This window comes from Nyctibius grandis, chromosome 5 (assembly GCF_013368605.1).
Source record: "Nyctibius grandis isolate bNycGra1 chromosome 5, bNycGra1.pri, whole genome shotgun sequence".
Taxonomy (NCBI): Eukaryota; Metazoa; Chordata; class Aves; order Nyctibiiformes; family Nyctibiidae; genus Nyctibius; species Nyctibius grandis.
The window spans coordinates 61,190,984-61,218,611 of record NC_090662.1 but is presented as its reverse complement, the minus strand read 5'-3'; the positions used below and the strand labels follow the sequence as shown (position 1 = coordinate 61,218,611).

Below are 27,628 nucleotides of genomic sequence, written 5' to 3'. Positions count from 1 at the left end.
GCTTTCCTTGTCCTGTTTTTGGGTGAAGCACGTTACTTTTTTTGGCAGGGTGGAGGACCTGGGGTTGACTGCTCGTCGTTCAGCCCCGTCCCCATGTAAACATGACCCGTTGCTCTGCAGAGAGGCTGCTGGCAATTACGGAAGAGCCGTAATTGCGGGCTTGTGCCGAGGCTGGAGGCACCATCTGAAGAGGGGAGGGTGAAGGGCTCAAGGAGGACCATGGCTGGAGGTGATGGATGCATCAGCTAGGAGGCTGGAGTACTGCGAGACGTAGGATGGGAGCACGGCATAAGGACACGGTGACAGCCACAACAAGGAGAGTTAAGGCAGCACGCCTTTGCTCATCATGTGGTAACCTCGCCATGGTATCCGTGGCCCCTGGGGCAGGGGGGTGCAGGCAAATGCAGACCCGCTCCTCCATGGGCACAGCTGCGCCGAGTGCTTTCCCTAGGTATGGCGAGCCACTTCGTAAGTCACAAATTCTGGTAAAACTGGGTTGCAGGCTTTCGTCACGCATGTGAGGCCCTTGGGCAACCCGGCGGCTTGTGCAAGAGGTGGGTGCTGAGCTCAGCGCTGGCTCCCCATCGCGCCCGAGCAGAGCTGAGGCTCGCTCTGGCTGGGGCCCAGCCTCCAGCCTGGAAACTCTCCCATCCCTGTGCTGCCTAAGGTCCAGGCTTGTCCCTCCGCCTCCTAGCAGGACACGGCTGTTGCCATCGAGTTTGGGACAGGGCGAGCATTTGGCACAGTGGGGGCTGGAGATGAGAAGGAAAAAGGGGATAGAGCAGCTCAGGGCAGCTGCTTCAAGGCTGCAGGGGATGATCTTGCCATGGGGGGTTAGCAGGGACCAAGAAAGGAGGAAAAAAACGGGGTTCAGGGCACAGTGTCGCAGGCTGGAGGGGTTTCGTGGTTTTTAGAAAAAACAAGGACTGAAACAATGGTCTGTGTGGTCGTACTTACTCCTGGGGGAGGAAACCTCCAAAAGTGGGGCACTGGGGGCAAGTGGAGGGTGAGTGAGGGGTGAGCTGCAGACTGCTGGTGCGCGCAGTGCTTGGCACGCTGCTCACCAGCCCCTTCCCCGAGGGGCTCAATATCTTGTGTTTGTTTGGGTTGGTTTGTTGGGGTGGTGTTTTTTTTTTTCCCCTTCCTGACCAGGGGCTGCTGACCCTGATAAATGTGTCGCGTCAGCGCAGGCAAAATGTGTGGGCACCCGACATGCAGTTGAGCTGCCCCTCCTCGAGGTTCTGCAGCTGCAGATCAGCTGCCAGCTGGGTAGGAGCGTCCCATCATCCCAGGGTGATGAGAGACTGCCGCCTCCCAAAACGGCTCAGCGTTAATCGGGCGGCCCCCATCTCGCCTGTGGCGGGGCGATATGGTCACCCCGTCGTCTCTGCATCGCTATCTCCCAGGTGCAGGGGAGCTGGGTGGGGGAGAATGGCCTGGAGAGGAGATGACCAAAATGCCCACGGGCAACAGGCGCGATGGCCGGCAGCACCCAAAAAGCATCCCAAAGCAATGCCTGTACCCCATCCACTTGCTTGCAGCTGGGTTGTGACTGTGAGAAACGTCCCACCTCAAGCACAGGGAAAACCCACAGCCATACGGCACCCTGACTGCATGAGAGCCAGCATCCCAGCTCGCGTGAGGAGCTTGCCCTTAAAAAGCAGCTTGTAAATCTTTTAAAACAGTGGTAATCGGTCCAGCAGCCAGCAGCAATACCCCTTCACCATTTACTGGCATCGTTAAAGCCCGCTCTGCCGTTCGCGGTGGCCGGGCTGAGTGGCTTCGTGCTGGGCTGACCATGCTGCATCGCATGCCAGGGGCTTGGGGCTGAAGCTCTGATGAGCACGGCTGGAAAATGAGCCAATTTCCCTGTTTTGCCACTAAAAAAGCACTTGGATCTGAGTGTCAGTGAGGCCAAGTGCCACTGTTGGGGATTTTGAGGCTCTTTGAAAATGGAAACTGGGTAAAATAAAATGTTGGCGCTGGCATTAGTCGCCAGAAGCGCCCCGATGCACTCGGATGCCAATGAACAGCCATCCTGCCCCTACAAGGCAGGGGCTGTTACCCAGCAGATCCATAGCACTTCCACGATGGACACAGTTTGATCATTTAAGATGAAATCTGCAGCTGGAAGCATGTAAATCCCCATGGGGTCTGGTTGAACACAGTGTGGGAAGGGAGGAGAAGGCAAATGGGATTACGGACAGGATTCCTCTGCCAGGGTCTGGCCTCTGGGGATCGTCAGAGAAGTGGGATTTCCCAATCTCTGCCGAATAATGCCAGAAACGGGAGGCACAGGAGGCATGGAGCAGTTGGGTAGCTCTCCTCGAGGAGAAAAGGGGATGCAGAGGGTAACCCATCCCACCCTGGGCACGGTGGCAAGTTCCTGCAGCCAAAAATACAGGCATGCCCAAGCCAGGCATGGCAGCATGGGTGGCCCATGGGAATAATTTTTCCTTCTGGATGCGCCCCCTCGTGCTGCCTGCAGTGGGGTGCCGGCAGCGCTGGACCCCATTTCCCAGAGCAGAGGGGCTTGCGTTGTCCTGCAGCACCTGCATCCCACCTCCAGCCCCGTCATCCCACCAGGGGCCAGAAAACCCCTCTCGATCCTGGCCAGCGCATGTTAAGGATGCATCGGTGTAACAACGCAGGGTTCAAGGGGTGCTTTCCGATATCAAGTGGGGCGCTTAGGGGTTACCTTGACCAGGATCCCTGCCACGTGCAAGGCCAGCAGCAGCCCGATGAGCTGTGACCACCTATACCCCTTCCCTCTTCCAAGTCTCTTGGGGTCATGGAGTGTTCCCTCTATTTTGACTGGCTAAAAATTAGGGAGCTAGCCCAGATGAAGGGCTTGGGACCCCCACGTGTAGGGGGAGAGCGTGTTTGCCTGCCAGCAGCGGCACCCGCCGGAGGAGGCTGAGCAGCCCTGGTCGGCTGCAGGAGCTGCCCAGGTGACCGGCTGAGATTAGAACCCTAATTTTCAGCTGGCTAAAGTCAGGGAAAGCGCCTGCCCTCTGCCTCCCCCCTTCCCTGCCTCCCCAGCCACTGCGCAGCCCTGATAATGGCCGCCTGGTGTTTAAGGCTGGCGGCTCTGCGATCAGCCCGCGGTGCTGTGCCAACCCCGGGGGCTCAGGACCGATGCTTATACCCCGCCACCCCTCCACATCCACCCTCAGAGCCCAGCATACGGCTGAGCCACTTCTGACGGTTAAAAACTTGGATGCAAATAAAAGCAGATGGTGCCTTATCTGCGCACACCCGGGTTGCCTACATGCAGGCAACCAGCGACGGCAGTTTATTCCCGGCTAGGAAAAATGAGCGGTCCTTTGGCCGGTCAAAATGTACGGAGGCCACCAGAGCTCGCCGCCTGCACACTCTGTATTGGATGGAAAGTGATGTGTTCGTTAGGTCTTAAGCAAAAAAAAAAATCCCAGGGGAGGTGGGAGGATGGTTGTTTCTCTCTGCAATTAGGAGCTCTTTGCTCTTAATAAAATCGAGTGGTTTGCAGGTGCTGCGAACCTGTCCCGCTCCCCAAATGAAGCGGGGCATGTGAAAGAGCAGTACTGGGGAGGGAGGCACAAGGGGATGCTCCTGGCAGCGCTTCCACCAGTGGGAAAGCATCAGGGGGCCAAGTGCCTCCTCCCGGGACAGGGGCACGCCACACCCTCACGTAGTGCATGTGTTTGTCGGGGAGGGGGCATCAAATATTTCTATTTATTTCTATTTCTATCTATTTATATTTCTATTTCTATTTCTAGTTCTAGTTCTAGTTCTAGTTCTATTCTTTCTATTTCTACTATTTCTATGATTTCTATTTCTACATTTATATTTATTTGTATTTATGTATCTATACCTACTTTTATATACACTTCTGTGTGTCCCTGGCGGGTGGTTTTCATGCCCCTGGGCACAGAGGTTACAGGAAGGTGCTTTCTGTGTATTTCAATGCCCTGCTGAAGAGCTGGGGGGTTTGGAGGTGCTGGGGTTCACCTCTGAGCGCTGCACGGCGTGTTGGTGGGCACCAGGGGGCTGAGCCTGGGTGTTTTGCAGAAATAAGGGGGAAAACATTGAAATCCTATGGGCAAGACGATGATAGCGGCTACGTTTAATCTCCCGGGAGCAGCTGACAGCTTGCCCAGCTCAGAAAGGGTGGCTGATTGTCGCTGTTGTATGTCCCTGCTCCATCCCCTCACAAAGACTCGTGTGTGTGTGTCCCCAAAAAAAGGGGACAGCTTGTTATTTGTGATCCCCGCCACACACGTGTGAGTGCTGAGTTGATGTCCCCAAAGCACCTGGTGGGGAGCAAAGGGGGCCGAGGAGGGGGAGCAGAGGTATTCAGCTGTGGGGTGCTGCTGTTCAGCCTATTTTGAGCCCAATGCTCCCCCTTTTCTCCTTAGTGTCACCCCCAGTGTCTCCTCCAGTGTCTCTCCTTGTCCCTTGATGTTTCTCCCTGGGTCCCTCCTTGTGTCCCCCATAAATGTTCCTCCCAGACCCCCAGCATCCCCCCCAAGTGTCTCTCCACATGCCCTGGTGTTGCTCCAAGTGTCCCTGTCCTGTCTCTCATGTCTCCCCAGTGTCCCCAAGTACTTCTCCTTGTCTTCTCCATGTTCCTCCAGTGTCCATGTCCCCACCCAGTGTTTCCTTCCCAAGTGCTCCTCCTTGTCCTCCAACATCTCTCCTCAGTGTCCCTCCTTATTCCCACACAGCGACCCCCCCAAGTGCACCTCCTTGTCCCTCAGTGTCCCCCCCAGTGTCCCTCCTCATCCCCACCCAGTGTCCCCCCCAGCATCCCTCCCTGTCCCCCAACATCTCTCCTCAGTGTCCCTCCTTATCCCCACACAGCGACCCCCCCAAGTGCACCTCCTTGTCCCCCAGTGTCCCCCCCAGTGTCCTTCCTCGTCCCCACCCAGTGTCCCCCCCAGCATCCCTCCCTGTCCCCCATTGTCCCTCCCCATCCTCTGATGTCCCTCACTGTCCCAGCCCGGCGGGCGCCCGGGGCGGGGCAGGGGACACGCGGGGACACCAGCGGCTGACGGGCGGGTGGCGCGTGCGGGGCAGTCCTCCCCGCGGTCCGCACCGCGCCTTTAAAGGGTGCCGGCGGCGGGCGCGGCCGCAGAGGCGGTGGCGGGAGCGGCGGCGGCGGCGGCACCACCACCACCACCACCACCACCACCACCACCACCGCCACCACCGCCACCACCGCCACCACCGCCACCACCACCACCGCCGCCGCCGCCGCCGCCGCACCGGTTCTGCACCGGCTCCGCACCGCTTGTGACCCGCCGCTCCTTCCCCCAGCCTCTCCCCGCCCAGGGGCGGGGGTCCCGGGCCGGGCGGGCCAGGCTTCCCGCTGCGAGGGGATAGCGGGGCATCGCGGGGCAAAGCACCGACCATGACAGAGACCCCGGCTCCAGCTCCAGCTCCAGCCCCGGCTCCAGCCGCCAAACCCAAGCGGGCCAGGGCGGCGCGGCGGCCGGCAGCCCACCCCACCTACTCGGCCATGATCGCGGCGGCCATCCGGGCCGAGAAGAGCCGCGGCGGCTCGTCCCGCCAGTCTATCCAGAAGTACGTGAAGAGCCACTACAAGGTGGGCCAGCATGCCGACACCCAGATCAAGCTCTCCATCCGGCGCCTGCTCGCTGCCGGTGTCCTCAAGCAGACGAAAGGGGTCGGCGCTTCTGGCTCTTTCCGCCTGGCCAAGGCCAACAAGGTGAAGAAGTCCCCAGCCAGGAAGAGGAAGAAGGTGGCCAGGAAATCCACATCACCCCGGAAAGCGGCTAGACCCAGGAAAGCCAAGTCACCGGCAAAGAAGCCCAAATCTGCTGCCAAGAAAGCCAGGAAGAAGTCGAGGGCCAGCCCGAAGAAAGCCAAGAAGCCAAAGGCTGTTAAGGCCAAGTCGCTGAAGGCGTCCAAGCCCAAGAAGGCAAAGCGGTCGAAACCCAAAGCCAAGTCCAGCGCCCAGAAATCACCCAAGAAGAAGTGAGGAGTCGGGAGGCGTTTCAGTGCTTTCCCTGCTGGTTTCTGTAAATAGCTTTTGCCTTTATTTTTACCCCTTTCTATTGCATTTTATAAAGAATTGATCTATTCCTGTCTGGAAATAGCTAAAACAAGGCAGCTAATGAAAGAAAAAAGGAACATCTTTGGTATGGAGAGTTCCCATTTTTAAGAGTTACTGGTCTGGGTTTTTATTTTGACGTCTCAGAAATTTCTTTTGTGTGTGTCTTGTTTCTTTTAACACTGGGCTGCTTCTTGGCTGTTGGGAGTGATGGTGACTCGGTGTGTCTGTCGAGGCCGTACAGGATTTCAGTTCCTGATCCTGCCCCAGCTCCTGAGGGGTTGTGTGTTTGCTGGGGCTGGGCAAAGACTCTGCCTGTCTTGGAGGGGAAGTGGGAACATATGGCTACGAGAGCCCCAGCCTTTCCCTCGAGGAGGAAAAGGGGCTCCCTGCTCCTTCCTCGAGTGCCCCAGGTCCCCACCATGGGGCGGAAGCGAGGTGTGCTGGGCTGCTGGGTGTGACGTCTGGCTGGTGCTGGAGATGGCCAGCTGGGCGATAGGGCTGCCCCCCTGCCTGCGGAGCCACCGTGGTGCAGCTGGGTGGTGGCAGGGACTTTTGGAGCAGGGACGGGACGGAGGAGGTGGAGCGGGGCCAAGGTCTGTCCACGTTTGCTTTCAAGGAGTTGGAGGTGTCCAGCAAGTGGGAAGGGGTTGATCTCCAGGGAGAAGGGGCAAACACAGCTTTGCTCCCTGGGAGGAATGGGCCGGAGCATGGCAGTGGGCAGGTCCGCAGGCAGGCTGGGGTGGGCAGCCAGGGCAGGGTGAGGCAGGACTGATAGGCACAGTCCCACTGTCACCTCAGGGCTCTGGCTTTGTGCCCAGCAGGGACTGGCACGGCTCCAGGGCCTGCCTGGCCCCTGCCAGCACCCCTTCCCGGGCAGTGCTGGGCGGTCCTGACAGCCAGGGCTGGCAGGGAGCCTGCGGGCCGGCCCTACTGCTCAGCAGGGTCTGACAGCCTCAGGCAGGAGGTGCCTAATCCCCCTTGGCTAAAGACATCTAAACTCCTTGGATGTCAGGATCCCCAACCACCTGTGCTAGGAGCTCTGAAATCCCACTGGCTGTGGGTGCCCAGTCCCCTTGGCCTTGCTATGCCTAAATCCCATAGGCCCAGGGTCTTCACCCTCACAGATGGTAGCTCTAAGATCCATTTGACTGATGATCCTAAATCACTTGGGCAGATGGTGCCTGAGCCTTTTAGCCATCGAGGATTCCAAATCATATAGTTCAGGGTACGGAAATCCTTGGCCTGGAGGCACCTAATCCCTTTGGGCTCTTGTTTCTAAGACCCTTGGACCACAGGCACCCACACCACCAAGGCTGAAGACCCCAAACCCCTTTCAAGAGCCTGGTGCCTAATCCTTCTGGACATGAGGGGTCTAAACCACTCTGGCCACAGGATCCCAGTCAGCTGTAGTAGAGGATGGAGATGCCTGATCCAGCTGGTCTCTTTGTGTCTCAATCCGGTGGGTCTGTGGGTCACAAACCCCTTCGGCCAAAGTGCTCAAATTCCCTGGGTTCGGGTACCTAATCTCCTTCAGATGGTATGTCCTAAACCTCTTACAGCAAAAGAGCCTTGGTCACCTCAGCTGGACACACCCACATCCTATGGGTTCATTACCCCCTGTGGTGGGCACCCATAAACCATCTAAATGCAAGCATCCAAGTCACCTGTGCTGAGGACCCCAAATCCCTTAGGTGGGGGCACCTAATGCTCCTGGGCTTGTTGATCCTCGAGCTCCATGACGGCCTGTTGCTTCAAAACCCCTCGGGCCACAGTACATGACCCCCCTACAGTTCTTAAATCCCATGGATGGGGTTCCCCCAAATCCCTCAGCCTCCAGAGATCCCAAATCACCTGGTTTTGGGGTGTATAAACCCCTTGGGACAGAGCCTCCCCCCAAAAAAAAGGCCTGAACACCTTCTAGAGAACATGCCCGAGTCCCTTCAAGCTGCAGGAGTCCGAGGGGAGGGGGCGGAGCCACTGTGGCGCCCCGCCCCGCCCCCCGCCGGCGAGGGGGCGGGGCCCCCTCGCCGGCGGGGGGCGGGGCCCCCTCGCCGGCGGGGGGCGGGGCCCCCTCGCCGGCGGGGGGCGGGGCGGGGTAGCGGGATGTGGCGCGGCGCGGCGGTGCGGGTGCTGCGGGGCGGCGGCGGGGCCGGGGGCCCCCGGTGGGTTTCGGGAGCGGCGGTAGCTCAGCTCCGGCGGCGGCTGGAGAGCGAACTGGAAGACATCCGAGGAGCCGGCACTTGGAAAAGCGAGCGGGTCATCTCCTCCCGGCAAGGTCCCCACCTCCGCTTGGAGGGCGGCGGAACCGGTGCGTACGGGGCGGTGGCGGGGAGGGCTCTCGGCATCATCCCCCGGTGCGACGGCCGCGCTTCTCTCTTTCTTCCCTCAGGGATCCTCAATTTCTGCGCCAATAACTACCTGGGGCTCTCCAGCCACCCCGAGGTGATCAGTGCTGCGGTGGAGGCCCTCGAGAAGTTCGGCGCCGGGCTCAGCTCCGTCCGCTTCATCTGCGGTACCCAGGTACCGGGGCAGCGTCCCCTGCTCCAGGGTAGCCTTTCTCAGGGGCTCCTCTCACATTCCCGTGTCGGCACTCTCACGCGTGCACAGTGCTGAGGTACACGTGGCTGGAAGGAAAAAAAAACCTGCTGGGTCCCTGCTAGCCGAAGAGCTGGAAATACGCCAACTTAAACCATTAAAACCCCTCAGAGAGCAAAGAAACGAACCCCCCCTCTGAATTCAGAAAGTGAATGCCTTTTTCACTCCCTAAAGTGTCAAAATTACAGCGAGCCTGACTTGAAACGGCTCTGTCCAACCCACCCCAGTTTATCCCTGCTGGAGCCCTTTCAGAACCGCAGCTGGTGAAGTGCAGAGAAAACTCAGAGCTGCTTCCCCGTGGGTGGGGAGCTTGGAGTCTCCCTGCTGCGCTTCTGGCCTCCAAACCCGTAACCACATTTTAGGGCCGTGTTTACAAATGCTTTCTGAACATAGCTAACTTCTCCCACGCACGCACACCTTTTCTGGATAAAACTTGGCTGTTTCCTCAGTGTCTAACAGCAGTGGGCAAGCAAGAACTTGTGCTGCCCCACCGGTGACGCTCAGTCCTCTCTTCTCTGTAGAGCATACACAAGGACCTGGAGGAGAAGATCGCGCGTTTCCACCAGCGGGAAGATGCCATTCTCTATGCCAGCTGCTTTGATGCCAACGCTGGGATCTTTGAGGTTTGTAGGGCTTTCCTTGTGTTGCGCATGGAGGAGGGAGGGGATGGCGATGTGCCTGCTGTGCCTTCCGGAGGCTCTGCTGTGAGCTCTGTGCCGCAGAGAAGATGGCAGTGGCTGGTGGTGGAGAACCCTGACTTGGTGCCCTTGGATGGGGGAGCCACACAGAGCTGTTTAATCAGTCCTCACCTCCTCTTTCCTCAGCCAGCTCCAGGTTTTGGGGAAGGTTCCCATTTTCTGGGAGGTCTGTACTCCCCCTTGAAGCATAGGCAGGGGGAAGGGGTGATCTCCAGCTTGCTAGGAAAGGGGAGGGATGTTTTGAGCTCGGAAGCCACAGGCAAGAGCCTGGCCTAAGGAGGCTGGTATGGAAAGTGGAAAGTTTAGCGGTGCCAGGAGAGACATGGCAGCTGCAGTCAAACGCAGCCTCGTTCTGTGCACTGAGAGATGCTGGAAGATCTCGTCGGGTTGGCACCCTGGGGTAAAGGAAGACCCTTTCTGTTTGGCGTGGCCAGGCCCTGCTGACCCCAGAGGATGCGGTGCTGTCAGATGAGCTGAACCATGCCTCTATCATCGACGGGATCCGCCTGTGCAAGGCTAACAAGTACCGCTACAAGCACATGGACATGCAGGACCTGGAGGCCAAGCTGCAGGATGCGCAGGTACAGCGGTTTGCTCCACCCCAACATGAGGGTGTTCGCTTGGCTGTGCTACCCACGCAGTAACCAGCCCCAAAGTGTGAGCTCTGCCTTTTCACATGCAATAGGCATCGTTTTTTCTGATAGGCACAGGTAGGCATGGACAGGCAAAGTGGGGAAGCAGCGTTGTAATGCAAAAGCCCCATCTCGGTTAGATATATCCGCTGCCTACAGGAGTTGGACTATGTCCCAGTCTCCTTCGCCAGCCCCTTTCCTCAGGGTGACATCTTCATCCCCGGGGACGCTGCTTTCCCTCCCACAGAAACATCGTCTGCGGCTGGTGGCCACCGACGGTGCCTTCTCCATGGATGGCGACATCGCACCCCTGAAGGAGATATGCCAGCTGGCCCAGAAGTATGATGCCCTGGTCTTCATTGATGAATGCCATGCCACAGGCTTCCTGGGACCCAATGGCCGGTAAGGGGCTGTTTTACCCCTGTTTCTCCCCCCTGACCCAAATTACCTCTGAGGCAAGGCCAAAGGTGGTGATGGCCAATGTATTTTTGTGTGGGGACTCCTGGAACCACCGTTTAATGAAGGCTTTGCACCCCACTGGTGCCTCAGCCCTCCCCTCCTGATGATATATCCCTTTTGGGGCACCTGAGGGGATTGAAGGGAGATGCTTTAGCACTCACCCATCCCAGCACAACAGCTGCTCCTTTGTGTGTAAGGGATGGTGTGACCACCTCATCTGCCTCTCCTGGCAAGCAGTTGGACTTTCTGATTTCCGAATCCTGCTCCTTTCAGCTATCACTTTGAAATGCTTGGGTCTTGGAGGTGTTGTGGAGTTATCTTTGATTAGTTTCCTCAGGGCAGCTTTTTCCTCCATCCCTGGAGATCGCCCACATGCCAAGCAGTGCACTTGCTGCAGGCGTTCGCTGAGAACAGATGCTTTACGTGCTTGGTTTTTTTTTGGGCACATGAGCACCAAGCGCTCCATTGCGTGGTCCTTCCTGCTCTCTACTGGAAGGTAGAGACCTGTGTGAGACAAAACCTGTAGGAATGAGCAATGTGTCCCTCCTCAGGTGGAAGGATGGTGCAGGAAATGACAAGAGGAGAAAGCCATCTCTGAAAAAGCCAAAAGTTGCTCTCTGAAGAGCTCCCTTGCAGCTCTCTCCTCTCTAGGCACATCTCATGTGGGAAGCTGGCAAGTCCACATCAAGCTGTGAAATGGGTGTGAAGTGGGAACTAAGCAAGAGGACTTGCCTTGTTTTCTCACCGAGGCCACGGCAAATCTTTCATCGTGGATCAAAGTGATGGTGCGAGAGACACCTTTTAAGAGAAGGGTTGCCACTCCTGATGGCATTCATCACTAACAAGGGAGGTGGTCGTGTTGAGCTTTAATATATTCCAGACCCTGTAGTTGTACTGAGCTTTCTCAAATCCGCGTCTTCATGAGGAAGAAAACATAGGATGGTCTGTCTGTCTTGTAATCTCCCTTCCTTGAGGCATCGTAGCCATCCTGTGAGTTGAGGTAGACCTTGTTGCTATGTCCTAGTGGGCTCTCTGGTCCCACTAGCTGCCAAAACAACTGCTTGACTGCACTGAGGTGTGTAAGTGCACAACAGCTTGAGGAAGAGGGAACGGTTACCTAGCGCTTCATGAGTTGTGCTAGTTTCAGTGTTGACCTGATGCTGTTGTCTATGACACTGTGTTGCAAGAGAGCCAACAGCTGGGTGGCCGTGCCCTGTCCTGCCTTTTTTGGGCTGGAGGACACAAAGCTGAAGAGCACGTTTGCCACGGCCGGTTGGTTCCACTAGTGTAGACCTTGACACAAGTGCTTTAGGCCTGTGTGTATTTAAGGCAGCACATCAGCAATGTGCACAGCCCACCTCAGAGGACATTGGCTACTCTAGCCAGGCAACTGTTTTTCCTGGCGCATGTTAACAGTGTGGCGTGTCAGATGCTTGTGCAAGACCTACATTGACGGCTAGTGCTGTTGGAGTATTAAAATTCTGTGTGGGAAGTTTGAGCGCTCTTCCATCTGTAAGGGATGAAGAACCCATGCTCTTACCTTGGGAGATCCCAGCTTAGCCTTTCGGCAGGAGAAGGGAAGGTCAACACTTGGGTTGAACTGCCACAAGGGGGTGTTCTTCCTTTACCAGAAGGGGGGACACCAGAGACCTGGCTGGTAGCACTTTGCTTCCCTTGAGCCATCAGGTGTAGAGCAGCTTCCCTAGTGTGTGCTGGCACAGCTGATAATGGGACATTCCTTTTTCTGCAGGGGTACCGATGAGCTCCTTGGAGTAATGGATAAAGTCACCATCATCAACTCCACTCTGGGAAAAGCTCTTGGAGGAGCTGCAGGTGAAGGCATTTTCCTGTCCAAGGCCCTCCATGCCCTAAAGAGCTCCAGAACATCGCTTTGATGTTTCCTTCCTCTGCGTAATGATAGAGCAACAAATGCAAGTTGTCCTCTTCTACTGGTGGCATGAGGCTCAGTTTAGGACCCTGCTGCAGGGTCAAGGGAGGCCCTGCCATGTGCTTCTTCCACTGTCATCTTCCCCATGCATTTGCTTTTGGGATCAAGGTGGAAATTCTTGGTAAAAGGCATCATCTGTGATTTTTTTAGGCCTGGTTTGTACTGAAATTCCTGCTGTAGGTGACAGGTTGGCTTTATCGAGGAACCCCCTTCTGAACAGGTCACAGTGGGGTACCTTTCTCTTCCCTCCATTTGCAGGTGGGTACACGACTGGCCCCAAACCCCTCATCGATTTGCTCCGCCAGCGATCCCGCCCGTACCTCTTCTCCAACAGCCTACCCCCTGCCGTGGTGGGTTGTGCATCCAAGGCCCTGGACCTGCTCATGGAGAGCAATGCCATTGCACAGTCCATGGCTGCCAAGACCCAACGGTGAGTGGACCATATTGGGGTGGGAGCAGGAGGAGAGGTTTGTTAGGAATGAGTTGTCCCTGTGTGTTTACTCACACACACACCCCCCCTCCCCGGTGATAGCTGTGAAGGCAATTTGCAAGTCACAGCCGGGGAGTGCTCAGGAGAAACCGCAGGGTGTGCCTCTGTGTGCCAGACAGATGTGCGGGCAGATGTGCCACATCTGGATGCTCTGCGAACTGGGACACATTTGCCCCTCAAGCAGCTGCAGCCCCCTGGAGCTGGGCAGGAAATGGCAAGAGGTCACTCCAAAAAGAGAGATCCCTTCCCTGCACAGGAGATGCATGGTGGAGCAGAACCACAGCCAGCCCTTGGTGGCCAGGGCCCCTGGGGGAAAGCAAGGCAGCAGTCCCCAAGGACAGGGGTGACGAGGTTTTACTCATCCTCTCATTCTCTTCACCAGGTTCAGAAGCAAGATGACAGCAGCTGGCTTCACCATCTCGGGCAAAGATCACCCTATCTGTCCTGTCATGCTCGGCGACGCTCGGCTGGCGGCAGTGATGGCTGAGGACATGCTGAACAGAGGTGAACCGGGGAGGGAGCTCTGGATGTAGACACGTACCTTGAGGGAAGGGACAGCTGGTGGCGTTGCCACCATCATCCCTCCTCCAGAGGATGTTCCTGCATGAAATCTGTTATTTCTGTACCCTCCAGCTGCAAATGTCCTCCTGGTATCCCTCAGCTGTTGCTGGCTTCACCTCCTTTTGCTTACATTAGCTCTTTTGTCCTGCCATGCTGGACTCCATCCCCATCACTGGCCCTAACCCTCCTTTCCATGCTTGGGAGCAGGTGCCACTTGAAAACCCTGAAGCTTAGAAACGGTTATTGAGAGGGGAGGGAGGATCCAAAAGCTTTTCTGTCACCCAGTACCACCTCAGCCTCCTTCCCTCCCAGCCAGCTCTGACGCTCCATGCGTTTCCTCCCCAGGCATTTATGTCATTGGCTTCAGCTACCCTGTGGTCCCCAAGGGAAAGGCCCGCATCCGGGTCCAGATCTCGGCTGTGCACAGTGACGAGGACATCGACCGCTGTGTGGAAGCCTTCACTGAGGTGGGACGGAAACACGGAGCGCTGCCTTGAGGGGCCAGCAAACACCTCCTCTGGCACCCTCCCTGCCCACGACCAAGTGCCTGTGCCAGGGGAAGAGGCTTGAGCAACACGCTGCCGAAAGCAGGACCAGTCCTCGAGGCGTTGCAGGCTGCGGGAGGCTGTGTCTGTTGCAGCGTGCTGGCAGCGGCACTGGCAACCAGCTCTTGTGTCATTAAAGGTGTCCTGCAGTGCAGCAGATATTCGTCCGGTTCTTGTTTTCTCATCTGGGAGCTGCAGCCCATCCCCATCCTCTTTCGCTGTGGCTGGACACTGCTTTGTCTTCCCTGAAGCCTCAGTCCTGGTGCTGAAGCGCCGCAGCTCCTGCTCCTGATGGAAATGTAGCGTTGCTGCTATGTCCAAGGTTGTCTGCTTCCTCCATCTCTCCTGTGGGTCCGGCAGTATCACCCCGGCAGAGCTGCCTGCTGGAATTCCCCACCGAGGCAGGTGGGTTTCCCAAGCCCTTGGCAACCCGTGCCACTGGCAGCTGGTTTGGGAAAGAGGGCATAGGCTGACCAAAGCTCTGGTCGTCCTTTCTCCCCTTGCTGCTCTTGGGTGTTGGGTGTGAGGCTTACTTCGTCCCCAGGGCCAGCTCTAAGACTTTGCCCATTGCTATGGCACTCCCAAACCTGCCCTGGGAGCAGCATCTCACTCCAGAGAAGCTGTCAGGCAGCAGCCAAGCCAAGGTGGCAGAGGCCAGCAGCATGGTGAGAGGGCCTGCATCTGCCTGGGGCTGAGTCTGGGGGCAGAGCAGGTGACAGAAACCTGTAATTTTCCTCCATCAGCTGCAATTTTCACACAGTGGAGAACACATAGGAGGCTGGGATCTCGGGATTTGTTCCTCCAGGCTGTGCTGGGGTAGCGATTTAGCACTCAAGCAGGAACAAGTGGGTCCTGGGCATGTCTCAGGATTGCTTTGTTTGCATTGGTTTTGCTCCAGATGAGAAATCATGTGTGTCCTGCTGTCTGCCCACGTGCTGAATTGAGTGCCAGCTGCCTGCAGCTGGGGACAGACTCCAGCCCAAATGAGGTCATGCTGTGCTCGGGTGCTGGAGCACTGGGTCATGTCAGCAAAGACCTGCTCCGAAAACACTACCTGCTGTTAGGCAGCTGGGGAGCGAGCTACAGGGCGATAATGTGTGTGACCTGAACCAGAGCAACTGCTGAAGAATACAGAAGTTAATCCAGGGTTGCAGCACGTTATGGGATGCAAAAGGCAGGGGAGAAATGCATTTTCTATGGGGCTGCCGCTGGACCTTGTTAGAGCACCTGGTAGTGTAACTGTGCCCCCATTTTATTTAATTTTCCGTTTCCACAGGGCCCTGAGCTCAGCCTGCTGATAAAGTGTGTTATGGAGTTCCCTCGGTGAGGCGCCAGGGCCTCACAGTGCTGCAAACCCTCCCGTCTTACCAGAGGGCAGTATTTTGGGAATGGGGGATGTAATGGGGAAAGGGCAAGGGGTTGCACTGAGGCACCTCTTGCAGTCTGGAAGAGATGAAGCTTCAGCCAGATGGGCTCTGGTACAGGGGTTTTGAGTCCCTCAGCTGACTCACTGCTGTTTTGAGCCCAATGTGTGTGCACCCCCTTGCTCCCCGTTCCATTGCACACCTGTACCATGCTCCCCGCCTCCCTCCCTCCTGCTGGTCCCCAGGCCTCCCCCTCTCCCCTGGGCTTCTGCAGGCAGCCCTGCTCATGCCTCAGCTCCGCTCAGGGCAGCCAACCCAAACCGTTTAACCCTGCTTCAGCTTTCAAGTCCCTCTCAGTGGGAGAACAGCCATACAGTTGTCTCGCTGCTCAGCAGCAAGCAAGAGCAGCATCATCATCCCTCCCCTGCGATGCACACGCTTGTTCTTGCATGCACACATGTGCTCCCCCCTTTCTCCTCCTCCTCCTCTCCTCACCAGGCACCCTGACCTTCCTCGCCCATCTGTCTCTCCGAGGCATTCAACATCTGACCCCCGGCTCCGGCTGCCTCTCCGCCTGCTTCAAGGCCGAGCTCTGCAGCAGACTGTGGTTTGCACGGCAGCACGGGGAGTGCTGGATGCCGGGGAAGGCAGGAGGGTCAGACGATGGCACACTGAAAATGAATAACGCAGTGCTCATCGCCTGCAGACGCTGTGTTAATGCTGCATTCCCAGGCAAAGCCTCCAGCTCTTTATTTCTTCAAGGCTTCCTGACCAAGGGCTGATCTGCAGCTCTTTGCAGCATTTTTAGCCCAGAAAGCAGAGGACTTTTTGTTGGGTGGGATGTAGAGACAGAGCCTCTTTCCAAGGATGCAGATTCCACCCCAAGCTCACTGACCTACCCCAGATCCCATATGCTGATCTGCCAGGTCCTCCCCATCCCGAGCCACCACCCTCTACACCACGTGGGGTAGGTGTGGGATCCCCATGTCTTTCCCACTGTACCTCCAAGTAGGGGACTGTCCTGTCCCACCCCATCTCCATACACAGCCACCCTGACAGATGCTTCCAGCCCTGGGTCCCTGCCTACCCCCCACTTCTTCCACCCTCGCCAGGCTGCCTCATTGCAGTCCCAACCTGCCCCCCTCCCCACTGACGCCCTCCAGCTCCTCTCCACACCGCCGTTTCCACCGTGAGCTGCGACCCACCTCCCTCTACCCCTTCCCCACTGGCGTCCCTCTGCCCTCGCTCCCTGCCCTCAGCCCTGCCCAGGCAGGCAGGGATGCTCCAGCTTGGACAGAGCCCACTGAGGCTGATGCAAACAGGGTCTGAACCTGACGCTGGGTGCCCTGATTTTCCCATCCTGTGTCCTTCACCAGTGCAACCCCCCTCCTGCTGGCAGGCAAGGGGCAAAGTAGCCGCGTCCCCCTGGCGCAAGGGCTTTGGTGAGAAACAGCAATGCCCGCAGCCGCTCCCCGTTATCTTCTGGTCATTTATTTCTCCAGTTGGGGCTACCCCATCTCCCTGGCCATGGGGATGAGTCCGGGCGGCCTCTCACCTCTTCAGGCTGTTTGGCTGCAAGAACAGGCACGGGGGGTCCCTCTGCAGCCCCCTGTGCCCCCTCAGCGGCAGGAGCACTTGCAGGCGGCTATGACGGGGTAGGGGATCTGCCGCCAGGCACAGTGCGGGGGTCCGGGGGACCGGGGGGCCCAGCAGTGCCAGGCCAGCAGCTTGATGTGGGTGATCTGGGCGGGGCGGCAGGTCATGCTGGGGGGCCAGGAGCAGCCGGGGGGGCCGGTCTCGCAGGCGGTGTGGCGCACCCAGCGGGGCCAGAAGACGGGCCCCAGGTCGACCCAGGAGGAGGTGAGGCGGCAGGTGGCCCGCTCCACCAGCCACTGCCGCAGGCGGTGGGCCAGGGCCCCCGGCAGCTCGGGGGGCATCTCGGGGGGCAGCCCCGGGCCGGGGGACAGCAGGGTGGGCAGCTCCAGCCCCTCCGCCTCCCGCCAGAGCTTGCGGCGGTAGCGCCCGGCGCCCTCTGCCAGGTCCCGGCTCAGGGACTCCAGGTTCTCCTCGGCGATGCTGCCGTTGCGGCCCCGGGGCTCCTCGGTCGCCATCCAGAAGGGGTCGAAGGCTGAGGCCAGCAGCCGGCGCAGCCGCCCAGGCCGCAGGTGCCGGGGTTTGGGGGAGTAGCGATAGTCCTCGGGGGAGAGCGAGAGGCTGTAGGGCCGCACCGGGGCCAAGGGGCGGCCGCGCAGCAGTTGGGCGGTGGGGTCGATGGGGTCGGCGGTGCCAGACAGCGGCAGCGGCGGCTCCCGGGGATCCTCTGGTGGCAGCGGTGGGCGCTGGGCACCCGGCAGTGGGAGCAGGCAGAGGAGGAGGAGGAGGAGGAGGACACGGCATGGCCCCTCCATGGCGAGCGGTGCTGTAGCAGGCTGTGTTGGGCTGCGGGCTTGCGCTCCACCACATCCCCCGGTTATCACCGCGTCCCGAGGCACGGCCTTCCCCTTTTCCCTGGTTCCAGCTGCTGATAGCGAGCAGCAGGGACACCCCGCGCCCTCCCACCACGGGGGCAGGCAGGGAGCGGAGCCTGCACCGTCCCTCCAGCCAGGCCGAGGGGTGCCAATGATGGGGGCATCAGGGGTCGACATGGAGGGGAAGGGGCCGGCGCCTCCTCCTTCTCCTCCACATCCCACTCCATCATTGGAAGAGGCGCCGAGAACCTTCACAACAAAGGGAAGCTGGTGGCCTTTGGGTCTTGTCGGGAAAGGAGCACCAAGCTGCGCTTGGCCCCAGTGCACCTGGAGGTCTGCAGGGCACGGGTCCTGTCACAGGGGTGGACATGTTGGAGGGGCAGGGGCAGGAGGGCTGCGTGGGTCACTGTTGCCTCTTGGCACATCAGCTGGCACACGTGTTGTCCCAGGGAGCGGTGATGGAGCTGAACCTCTGGAGATGGCCTCCCTGGATGGCTTGTCCTCCTGCCCCATGCTGCAGTGCTGACAGAAGGCAGACCTGAGCTGGATGGAAACCAAAACCTTCTTTCCCCTCCTTCCCTGGGTCAGACACTGTGGGAGAGACTTGATCTGCTCTGTGCTGTGCTGCTAACAATTAATTAAGAACACCTAGTAATAGCAATTAATTGCTTGTGCTCCGGAGGGTTTAGATCCATATCCAAGGACAGGGCAGGGTCCAGGCTCACCATGGTGGGACATTCATGTTTCCCAGAGGTGTTGTGTGACACAACCCGAACACCCAGCACCCTGGGGTGCCCGCAGGGCCTGTCGGGTTCCGTGGGAACCTGTCCCCCTCCATCCTCCCTCTCCCACCAAAGAACACCGGGCTTTTTCTCCGCTGCCCACTCCTTGCTGGAGCTTGGAGCAGCTGAGCCCACGGGAAGGCTGGGCAGAGAGGAGTTAACTCCAAACCCAACCTCAGGGAGAGGGGAAAGAAAAAAAACAGAGATCAATGGATTAGCAGCAAGAGCAGAGGGAGGGAAAAGGGGGAGAGACAGAGAGAGAGCAGAGGAGCTCCAGAAGGAGAGACCCGTGTGTGGGAGCCAGGAGAAGAGAGAGCAGAGCTGGCGGTGGGCAGGAGGAGGCAACGGAGCACCTGGCAGGGGTGACGGTGCTGCCTGGACAAACTCTTTAGTGGCCTGCATCCTTCTTGCTGCTGCTGCCTGAGCTGGACCGGAGGTCTCCCCTGAGCGAGCAGCAAAGCTGCAGGCCCTTCCTTGCAGAGGTGAGTGTCGGCTTCCCAAGCAAGGGGTGTCCTCCGGCTCCCTGAGCAGGGACACGACAGTACCCAGAGATGCCTCGCTGCCTCGGTGCAAGTGCATGCCCCAAGGCTGACTGGGGTCCTCTGCTCAAGCGAGGAGATCCCGCGGGGCTGAATGGAGAAGCCAGATGGTTACCAGTAGGACAGAGGGGACCACAGAGCCAGAGAGGCAGGCACAACATTTTGGAGTGATACAGTGAGGCTGCTGGGAAGGAGAAGTGGCGTGAGCTGAGGGATGGGGGAGCGTGGGGCGAAGGAGCTTGCACGACCCAAAAAAGAGTTAATTGCATGTCAACAGTTGCTCGATAATGGTGTCTTCCCCTCTTGGTTGCTGCTCAGTGAAGGACATTGTGTTCTAATGATAGCACAACACAGGGAAGGCTCGTTAGGAGATAGGCTGTTGCCGCTCCCTGCCTGAGTGCGGTGTTACTCAGGGCTAGAGGAAGTTTTGCAGCAAATCACAATACCTTGAGCTGCAGTAAGAACACACGCCTTCACAATGATCATCGTGTTGTGTTTCAGGCCGCCCCGAGGTCTACCCCCATCCTCTCCTAGCTGCCACCATCCATCCTGTGACCACTTCTCAGCATCAGGAGCCGGTGCCCTTAGTTGCCTTTCTGTGGAGCAAAACTACTGCAAAGGGAGCAATGGGCTGGGGTGGAGGTGGTCCCAGCTGAAGGAGCTCCCATGGGGTGGGAGCGTGGCAAGGTGCTGCTGCTGCAGGATATCATCCAGGCATCAGGTGCTTGCTGCCAGAGGTGGCACAGCCCTGTGGTGAGAGTGCCAGGACCACTCGCAGCCCGTGGGAGCCCCCCTTCCCCATGGCCTCACAGCCGAGCCCTGTTGAACACCAGCCAGGATTTAGATTTGCCAAAGTAAGCAATCCCAAGAGTTTTAGCAGCTTTGGGATTGTAGGAGGAATGTAGGGGAGGCCAGGCGGTAGGGCAAGGGGTCCTCCAGGGGGATGGGAGCACAGGAGATGCCATGGTGGGGACGTGAATGTGGGCAGGAGAAAGGCGCTTTGGCTCCACTCGAGCCAGGGAGATGTGAGCTGACTGATCCCAACAGCATACTTGCCAGCGAAATCACGAGGATCTTGATGTCATCATTTAACCAGCTGGTTGGGATTGGTGTCTCTGGGAGAAATATGGGTGTCAGACAAAGGTCAGGATCAGGCACCTTAGGGCCAGGGCTCTGGTGGCCACTGTGGTCAACACTGAGCAGCACCTGCTTGCCTACGGCCATGCACAGGTGCTGTGTCTCCCTTTCTCCCTACGCAGGTTCGCGCAGTCAGATGGGGAGATGCCAGGAGGCTGGAACGCCTCCTCTGACGGCCTGGAGCTGCAAGCCGCAGGGATTGTCGTGCCCATCATCTTCTCCCTCATCTTCCTTCTGGGCACTGTGGGAAACGGGCTGGTGCTGGCCGTGCTGCTGCGGAACGGCCAAGTCAAGTACAACACCACCAACCTCTTCATCCTTAACCTGGCTATGGCTGACCTGTGCTTCATCATCTGCTGTGTCCCCTTCCAGGCCACCATTTACACCCTGGATGGGTGGCTCTTTGGGGCCTTTGCCTGCAAGGCTGTGCATTTCCTGATCTACCTCACCATGTATGCCAGCAGCTTTACCCTGGCTGCTGTCTCCATTGACAGGTAAGTGTCCCCTCCCCTTTGAGTCCCTCAGCTCAGGGACATGTTTGCCACCCTTGAGCTAAGGGGTGGGAGAAAGGCCAGTCCTTACCCTATTGAGTGTATTGTAAGAAGCAGGTAGGGTCTCCCAGAGGCAGGGCCAGCAAAGCCAGCCTCCTCATCTTGCTGTGCCCTCTCCCAGCACCAAGCCAAGCTCTCAGCCTGGTTACCCAGCCCTCATTTGGGAAGGAGGAGTGCAGGCATAAGCTGAGGCCTTGGTGTTCACCATGCAAAACCAAGAACGGCAAAGCCCCGGGGCAGCAACACACCAAAGGAGAAAGAGGGAGCCCTCTAGGTCCTGCTCCTGTCCTTCTCTTCCTTGGTTCAAGAGGCATGCTGCTTGCCCTTCCCGAGCTAGCCCAGCAGAGTGGGTGACGGAGATCCCAGACCCACTGTTGGGATGATCCTGATTCTGAATTCACTGTAACCCTCCCTCCCAAGAGGTGAGGAGGGGAGAGATGGGCGGCTGCATGGGAAGGGGTGCACAGATGGCAGCTCCACAGAGCAGGAGAGATATCTCATCTCACCCACGTTGTGTTTGGTCTCTCCTTCTTCCCCTTCCCACCAGGTACCTGGCCATTCGCTATCCGCTGAAGTCCCGGGATCTCCGCACCTCTCGAAAAGCAGGAGTGGCCATTGTAGCGATCTGGTCACTGTCACTGCTTTTCGCAGGGCCTTACCTCAGCTACTACCAGATTGTCCATTACCACGAGGTGCCTATCTGCGTCCCCGTCTGGGAGGACCAGCACCGAAAGATTCTGGACATCCTCACGTTTGTCTTTGGATACGTCCTGCCTGTGACCGTGGTGAGCCTGGCATATGCCAGGACCGTCAAATTCTTGTGGACCTCCGTAGACCCCATAGAAAGGATCTCAGAGTCCCGGAAGGCCAAGTGTAAGGTCACCAAGATGATTGTGGCTGTGGCCATCCTGTTTTGCCTCTGCTGGCTGCCCCACCACCTGGTCATCCTGTGTTTCTGGTTTGGCCACTTCCCCTTCAACCGAGCCACTTATGCCTGCCGCCTGGCTTCCCATTGCCTTTCATACGCTAACTCCTGCCTCAACCCCATTGTCTATGCCCTCATCTCCAAGCATTTCCGCAAGCGTTTCAAGCAGGTCTTCACCTGCCTCTTCTTCCAGAACAAGACCAGGAAGAAGAAGAAGAAGAGAGCTGGAAAGAAAGTCCACGTGGTCAACGTGGGCAAAGGTTTCACCAACACCGCCAGAGGTTTCTATGGAGGCAACACTGAGGTGACCCAGGTCCCAGAGGGGAACATCAGGAAGAGGGACCCTGAAGTTGCCAATCATGATGCCAGAGCATGGACTCACCCACTACAAGATGCCATGGTCTCTGTTCAGAAGGAGCTGCTGGAGGAGGAAAGTTTGACAACAGCTGGCCATCCCCCAGCTGTGACCCCCCCAAGAGGAACTCAGGAGTTTCTGACTGTTCATTACAGATAAGCAAAGTGAAAAAACCTGTTTTCCAGCCTGAGAGTAACCAGTCTGTTCCCAAACAGGCAGAATAATGTGAAGCAAAAGGGAATGGATGCAGCAGAGTCATTAAAAGTTCCTGTGGCAATGGTTAACCCATTGTCCCCACTCACCTCCCCTCACTGGCCCACAGCATTCATCTAGGCACATCCACCGATACAGATGCAGAGTGGAGGGATGTGTTAATGAGATGCCAAGTGACATGGGTGGCATTCCTGCAACAGGTTTTACGGCCTTCATTTCCCAGCTTCCTAACTTCTTAATTTTGTGCAGAACCATGAAACTCTAAGAGGGAGGCAACCAAAATCAAAGCATCCTGGTATGAAATCCAGGCTGTTAAGGGCACATCAGAGCATGAGTGGGAAGGGTGGAGCAAGTGCATGGGGACCTGGGTGTGAGTAGGGTAGCTGGCAGCCTCTCTCCTGGGGTGCTGTGCCCAGCCCAGGCAGTGAAACACTGTCCCCTGCCCACGTGCCTTTCTTTTCCCATGGCTCAGGGGCAGCCTTAGTCCACCTCCATGCCTTTCCCGAGCCCCTGCAACCAGATCAGGGGGCCTTTGCCACCCTCTCTCACATGCAAGGAAGTCAGCCATCTGTACCAACAGCTTGATGACGCAAACTCTGCAGCAGGCGTTAGTCATACTCAAATGATTTATGCCACAGCAGGTGAAGATTGGAGAGGCTTGTGTGCTGACACCTCTGCATGCCTCCCCTCTGCATGGAGAAGCCTTTGGCTGTGGTAGCAGCTCAATGACACCTCACAGCAGGGCCAAGCATCCCCCTGCCCTGACCATGGGCAGGATGGGAAGTGCTGTGGGGATGGCATGGTGGGACAAAAAATCGTGTTCACCAGAAAGTGCTGGAATTTTTCCCCTGCTTGACTTGAATAAACTCCAGTAATTTCCTTCGCCTGCCATACTTGCTGTGTGCTGGATACAATCTCTGCCCGGCGCAGGGCTCTGCAGTTTGGGCTGGAGGCGGTGGAGGCTGTACAAGCCATCTGACCACAGTCTGGTGCTCCCAAGTCACTCGCAGGGCGTCATTTGTTTTATTTGACTTTGCAGAGGCTGCAGAAGTGTACAGAAGAAGCAAAGCTGAAGGTTTTAAGATGGATCCAGCACTGCTGGTGTTCAAGAGAGAGTTGTAGGAGAGCGAGAGACAGGCAGAGAGAGGGAAAAGGAGGGATGGTGAGAGGACAGATGGGGGGAAATATAAGTGACAAATGTATGTTGGGAGCCATACATGGGGACAGAAAACAGCCATGACAAGGCAGGGTAAAGTGAGGGGCTAGAAGCAGAGGACAGAATGGAGGACAAAGGGGCATGCGGGAGGTGGGAAGCGATGTGCTGGCAGAGCACCCACGTTTTGGCAGGAGCCTTCTCCCCACCCCAGCAGTGTCACACTGCTCCGGAGCTGGGGTGAGCATCACTCAGCTGTGTTGGACCCCAGTCCCACGGCAGCTTTCTCCAGCATTTTTCTGCATCATCAGGCATCCAAGCAAGGCCTTTGATTAGTCTAGCGCACATGTGAGGGAGGGAGCTGGTGGGATTTGCATTGCTGCAATGCCATGACTTGCCGCAGTGCCTGGCAGAGCCAGGTCCAGGCACATGGCTGACTTCACACAGCTCCTCTTTTGTCACATAGTCGTGACATGAGTGGAGAGGGGAGGGGGACCGAGCGGGGTACTCGGCTTCCCCAGTGTGCCAAGTCAATGTACTGCAGGAGACTGCAGCCACCTGAGGCCATCCTCTGCAGGGACAAGACAACTTCACCGTGGGGTGGGGACACAAGCTGTGTGATGCCACCTGGCTTGCGAGTGCAAGCAGGACAGATCCTCTTTTCTTTGCCAGCACAGACTTAGCCCCTGAGCCTCAGTTCTGTGGCCTGGGAACTTTTGGTGATGCTGTAGGACAAGCCCAGGAAGAAGCCCTAGAAAGGGAACAAAAACAGATCATGTGAGAGACCGGGAGGGGGAAAAGGGACTGCTTTCGCTGGCCAGGCAAGCCCTGAGGAAGGGAAAGGGAGCAGCCCATGGAAGGACCTCCATGGTGGGAGGTGAGGGAGAAATCTCCATTAGCATCACACTTTCTGACCACGTCCCAGGGGCTTTGCTTTCCTCCAAGAGAGGCCAGGAACATCAGGCCCACACCTTATCCCCACTGAGATGGTTTTCTGTTGGCAGCGAAAGAGGTAAGCTTGCCCATTCAGACCCATTAAACTGAGCTCAAGCCCCACACAGTTCCTTAACAAGGTCCTCAGCAATCCTGCAGCCAGGACTGGGATACCTTGGCCGCAAATCATCAGACCTGCCAGCGTCCCAGCTCAGTATTTACAGTAAACTTTACATGATTGCAACATCCTTTTCCTTAATTATATATGGCATTTAATTAGTGCTGTGTGGCTCCTGAGTGTGTAACTCTCAACATGAAGCAGATCTTCACCCATAATGCCCTAAGAACAGGTTAAAGAGGGAAAGCTTGGCAAAAAGTATTTAGTGACAGCAGTGACATTGTGGGACACTCCAGACTTCCATCTGAAGTGGAACTTCCATCTGAAGTCCACTCTGGACTTCCAGCTGAAGCTGGGAAACAGTTAGAGACATCATGGCATCAGTAGGTTTCAGAGTGAACACGTTTACTGATCATCAGGAGCCGATTGCCAATGTGAGCCTGCGGCAAACGTGGAGTTGTTGGAGGCTGCACAGCCCCATCGATGGTGTCCTGAGCCCCACACGGGCTGCGGAAGCTGCCAGTGTCCTCACTTGTCCCCATGCATGGTGGTACTGCAGCAAGGCAGCTGGAGGCTGCATCAAAAGCAAAGGGGTTTTGGCCCCATCCTTGCCCTTTGACACTCTCAGTGCTGTAGGCGTTGTACGGCGGGGATGGGGGACATCAGGCAGCAAGGGGCTTGCAAAGCTGTGGTGTGCATGAGCAGAGCCACGAGCTCCCCTTTATTTCTCTTCTCTTTCCATCCCCTGCTTCTGCTTGCATAAAACTTCCCTTGTTGCTCTGTCCTGCTCCCTCTTAAACTTCCCAACTCGCTGAAGCTGTTGCATGCCTCACTAGAGCTCAGCTCCAAGGACACCTCTTTCTCCGTGCGGAGGCCAGCTGAAGCGCTGCGCTGGGAATTATTTTTCTTTTTCCATTCAAGTGTTTGATGTGGTTCTCTGCACCTTGAGCCTCCCTCGTCTCCCACCCGTTTCTGATTTCTCCAGCTCCCTTCCTCTGTAGAGGCTGCTGCTCCTCTGCAGCCGATGCTTTTCGGCAACGTGTCCAGCGTGCTTTGCCTACCTTCCCACAGGTGGCTAGTCCTGCAGCTGCCCTTTGCATGCGATGCCATGGCTGGTGGCCAGCTCCTTTGGCTGCAAGCAGCCTCCAGGTTACACGAATATCTGCATTGTTTCTGGGGGTGAGGCCCCACTCCACAGCCCAAAGCATCGGAGGGAGAAGGGAATGACAGTCGGGAGCAGTGATGCGGCACAGCTGCATGCTGCCTGTTCTTGCCCGCATGTGGCTGGGCTGTTGCTCGCCCCTGATCCTGCTCCTTCTGGTCCCAGCTTGTGAAGGGAGTGGATCAGGTCAGAACTGACTGCTGCATGTTGGGGTGAAGCCTAAATAAAAGAGGACAGAGAAGACAGGGAGAAAACCTAGGGGAGAAGGTGCATTTAGCCCGGCAAGCATCTGCAAGCCCTGGATCCCATCCCTAAGCTCTGCCTGGTGTTAAGCCCCGATTTTGGGGAGCACGTGAGCAGGAAGGGCAGATGCTGAGCCTGGCCTAGGGAGGCTCTGGAGCCAGGAAGGAATTCCTGTCTGCCCAGTAACAGCGTACACGCTCCAACTGGTTTCACAGCTCAAAGGTAAAGAAGAAGAAAAGAAAAGCTGTCATGTCCTTGATATAGAGCTGGATTTAATTAAAGCTGAAGAAGCTTGATTGCTGCTTTCCACGCAGCCTCCCCTCCAGACTGATTAGCATTCTACAGTCTCCACTCCCAGCTTCTCGCCTTAATTAATGACTCCTTGCTTATATTTTCTTTCCTACTTCTCATCACTCAGGCTGACGAGCTTGGCTTTAACCCTGCAGAGGCCGGTTGGCCACATCGGCTGAGCGCAGCCATGCCGGGAGCTGGCACGGGGCAGAGGGAACGGGAGAGGTGGGCTGGGGCCTTGAGGCTGGTGGTCAGCACCAGCTCCCCTGCAAGCCGGGCACAGCTATCCTCTGTGGAGCAACTTAGTCCTGCCAGCTGTGTGCCAGTTCTGGTGCCTGGGCACCTCCCCAGCATGCAGGCCATGAGCCTCATGCTGCTGGAAGGTGTCAGACCCAGGTACCAAGAAGCTCACGTGCAAATCTGGCAGCCCTGTTGGGGGTTTCCCTATCTGCAGACACATGGGGCTGGGGGAGGCAGAAAGCCAGGGGAAGCTGTTACAAGGACAGCTGCTAATTCCTCGGCAAAGCAATGGGCTCAAGTGCTGCCCTTGCACTTGGGGGAACAGGACCTTGTACAGACACTCTGCAAACAGCCAGGACAGCACTGCAAATGCACCTCACGGCAAGACAGCCTTGCCAGCCAGAGAGGTAACGGTGTGACAGGGGTGGTCAGGGCATGTAGCACTATTAGCTATAGGGAATTCTGCTTATTTGCTTTTGGGTTTAGCTTCTGGTCCTAATCCATGACCTTAGCAGGTTGCCAGCTGATTATTTTAATTCTTCCAACAACCACGTGCTCTCTTCCCCCTCAGAGCCTTCAGAAAAGCCCAGAGGAACACTATTTGCCCTATCTATCATCTCCTTTATCAGCTTCCTAATCAAAACTGCTGGCTCTTCCACCTCATCACCCCATGGGCCCTGAGCTGCCCAGGGCTGCTCTCTTATGCTGGCCGGGCACACTGCACGAAGAAGGCGCCTTTCTGCAAGTACCTTTCTGTGTTGGAGGAGAAGAGTTCTGTCTTGCTCAAGGAATGAGCGGAAGAAGCAGATGAAAGGGTGTGAGGTTTGCCAGAGATGCTTCATGGGGCTTCTTTAGCAGCACGGATAATTACAATGATTGATTTGGAGTATGCTAGAAAGGCAAAGGTGGAGGAAGTAATGGAGTTCAGATGTTGGCTCGCTACCCTGGAGTTTAATTATTTCGGCTGCTGAAGAGTAGAACAGACTCTTGATGTTCGCACATACTGCAGTGTGCGCTTTGCACTCACTTGCATGGGTGAGTGGCTGCTTCAGAGGAAGGCCTTTTGCTTAATAACATCCATGCAGCTTTGTTGGGAGGTTTTGTTCAGGGCTGTTGCTTCTGCTGTGGGTCCTCAGTGAGACGCAAGCAGGTTTTCAGTCTTCACTTG

At 57.1% G+C, this 27,628-nt stretch overlaps 4 protein-coding genes across 4 annotated transcripts; 3 read left to right on the top strand and 1 right to left on the bottom strand.

Annotated features, from left to right (window-relative positions):
- The first annotated feature begins 5,174 nt into the window (after nucleotides 1-5,174).
- Nucleotides 5,175-6,168, top strand: H1-0 (H1.0 linker histone). The gene has a single exon (XM_068401621.1). It carries the CDS (start codon nucleotides 5,393-5,395, stop codon nucleotides 5,981-5,983), a length of 591 nt encoding a protein of 196 aa, XP_068257722.1. The 5' UTR covers nucleotides 5,175-5,392; the 3' UTR covers nucleotides 5,984-6,168.
- A 1,984-nt stretch (nucleotides 6,169-8,152) lies between these two features.
- On the top strand, nucleotides 8,153-14,143 carry GCAT (glycine C-acetyltransferase). Its single transcript, XM_068401213.1, has 9 exons — nucleotides 8,153-8,366; nucleotides 8,448-8,578; nucleotides 9,175-9,276; nucleotides 9,786-9,932; nucleotides 10,231-10,385; nucleotides 12,193-12,275; nucleotides 12,649-12,820; nucleotides 13,263-13,384; nucleotides 13,787-14,143. The coding sequence occupies exons 1-9, from the start codon at nucleotides 8,162-8,164 to the stop codon at nucleotides 13,936-13,938; spliced, it is 1,269 nt and encodes a 422-aa protein (XP_068257314.1). The 5' UTR covers nucleotides 8,153-8,161; the 3' UTR covers nucleotides 13,939-14,143.
- Nucleotides 14,144-16,969: 2,826 nt separating this feature from the next.
- LOC137664401 (noggin-like) lies at nucleotides 16,970-17,758 on the bottom strand. Its single transcript, XM_068402360.1, has one exon. The coding sequence runs from the start codon at nucleotides 17,756-17,758 to the stop codon at nucleotides 16,970-16,972; it is 789 nt and encodes a 262-aa protein (XP_068258461.1).
- Nucleotides 17,759-19,023: 1,265 nt separating this feature from the next.
- GALR3 (galanin receptor 3) lies at nucleotides 19,024-22,266 on the top strand. The gene is made up of 3 exons (XM_068402142.1): nucleotides 19,024-19,082; nucleotides 20,399-20,770; nucleotides 21,375-22,266. Exons 2-3 carry the CDS (start codon nucleotides 20,421-20,423, stop codon nucleotides 22,264-22,266), a joined length of 1,242 nt encoding a protein of 413 aa, XP_068258243.1. The 5' UTR covers nucleotides 19,024-19,082; nucleotides 20,399-20,420.
- Nucleotides 22,267-27,628: the final 5,362 nt, after the last annotated feature.

Excerpts from the sequence above, each read along its gene's own strand:
- GCAT (XM_068401213.1), top strand. The coding sequence starts at position 8,162 with ATGTGGCGCGGCGCGGCGGTGCGGGTGCTGCGGGGCGGCGGCGGGGCC. Across the intron at positions 8,367-8,447 it reads CTTGGAGGGCGGCGGAACCG|GGATCCTCAATTTCTGCGCC; the intron begins GTGCGTACGGGG and ends TTCTTCCCTCAG. Across the intron at positions 12,821-13,262 it reads ATGGCTGCCAAGACCCAACG|GTTCAGAAGCAAGATGACAG; the intron begins GTGAGTGGACCA and ends TCTCTTCACCAG.
- GALR3 (XM_068402142.1), top strand. The coding sequence starts at position 20,421 with ATGCCAGGAGGCTGGAACGCCTCCTCTGACGGCCTGGAGCTGCAAGCC. Across the intron at positions 20,771-21,374 it reads GCTGCTGTCTCCATTGACAG|GTACCTGGCCATTCGCTATC; the intron begins GTAAGTGTCCCC and ends CCTTCCCACCAG.
- H1-0 (XM_068401621.1), top strand. The coding sequence starts at position 5,393 with ATGACAGAGACCCCGGCTCCAGCTCCAGCTCCAGCCCCGGCTCCAGCC.
- LOC137664401 (XM_068402360.1), bottom strand. The coding sequence starts at position 17,758 with ATGGAGGGGCCATGCCGTGTCCTCCTCCTCCTCCTCCTCCTCTGCCTG.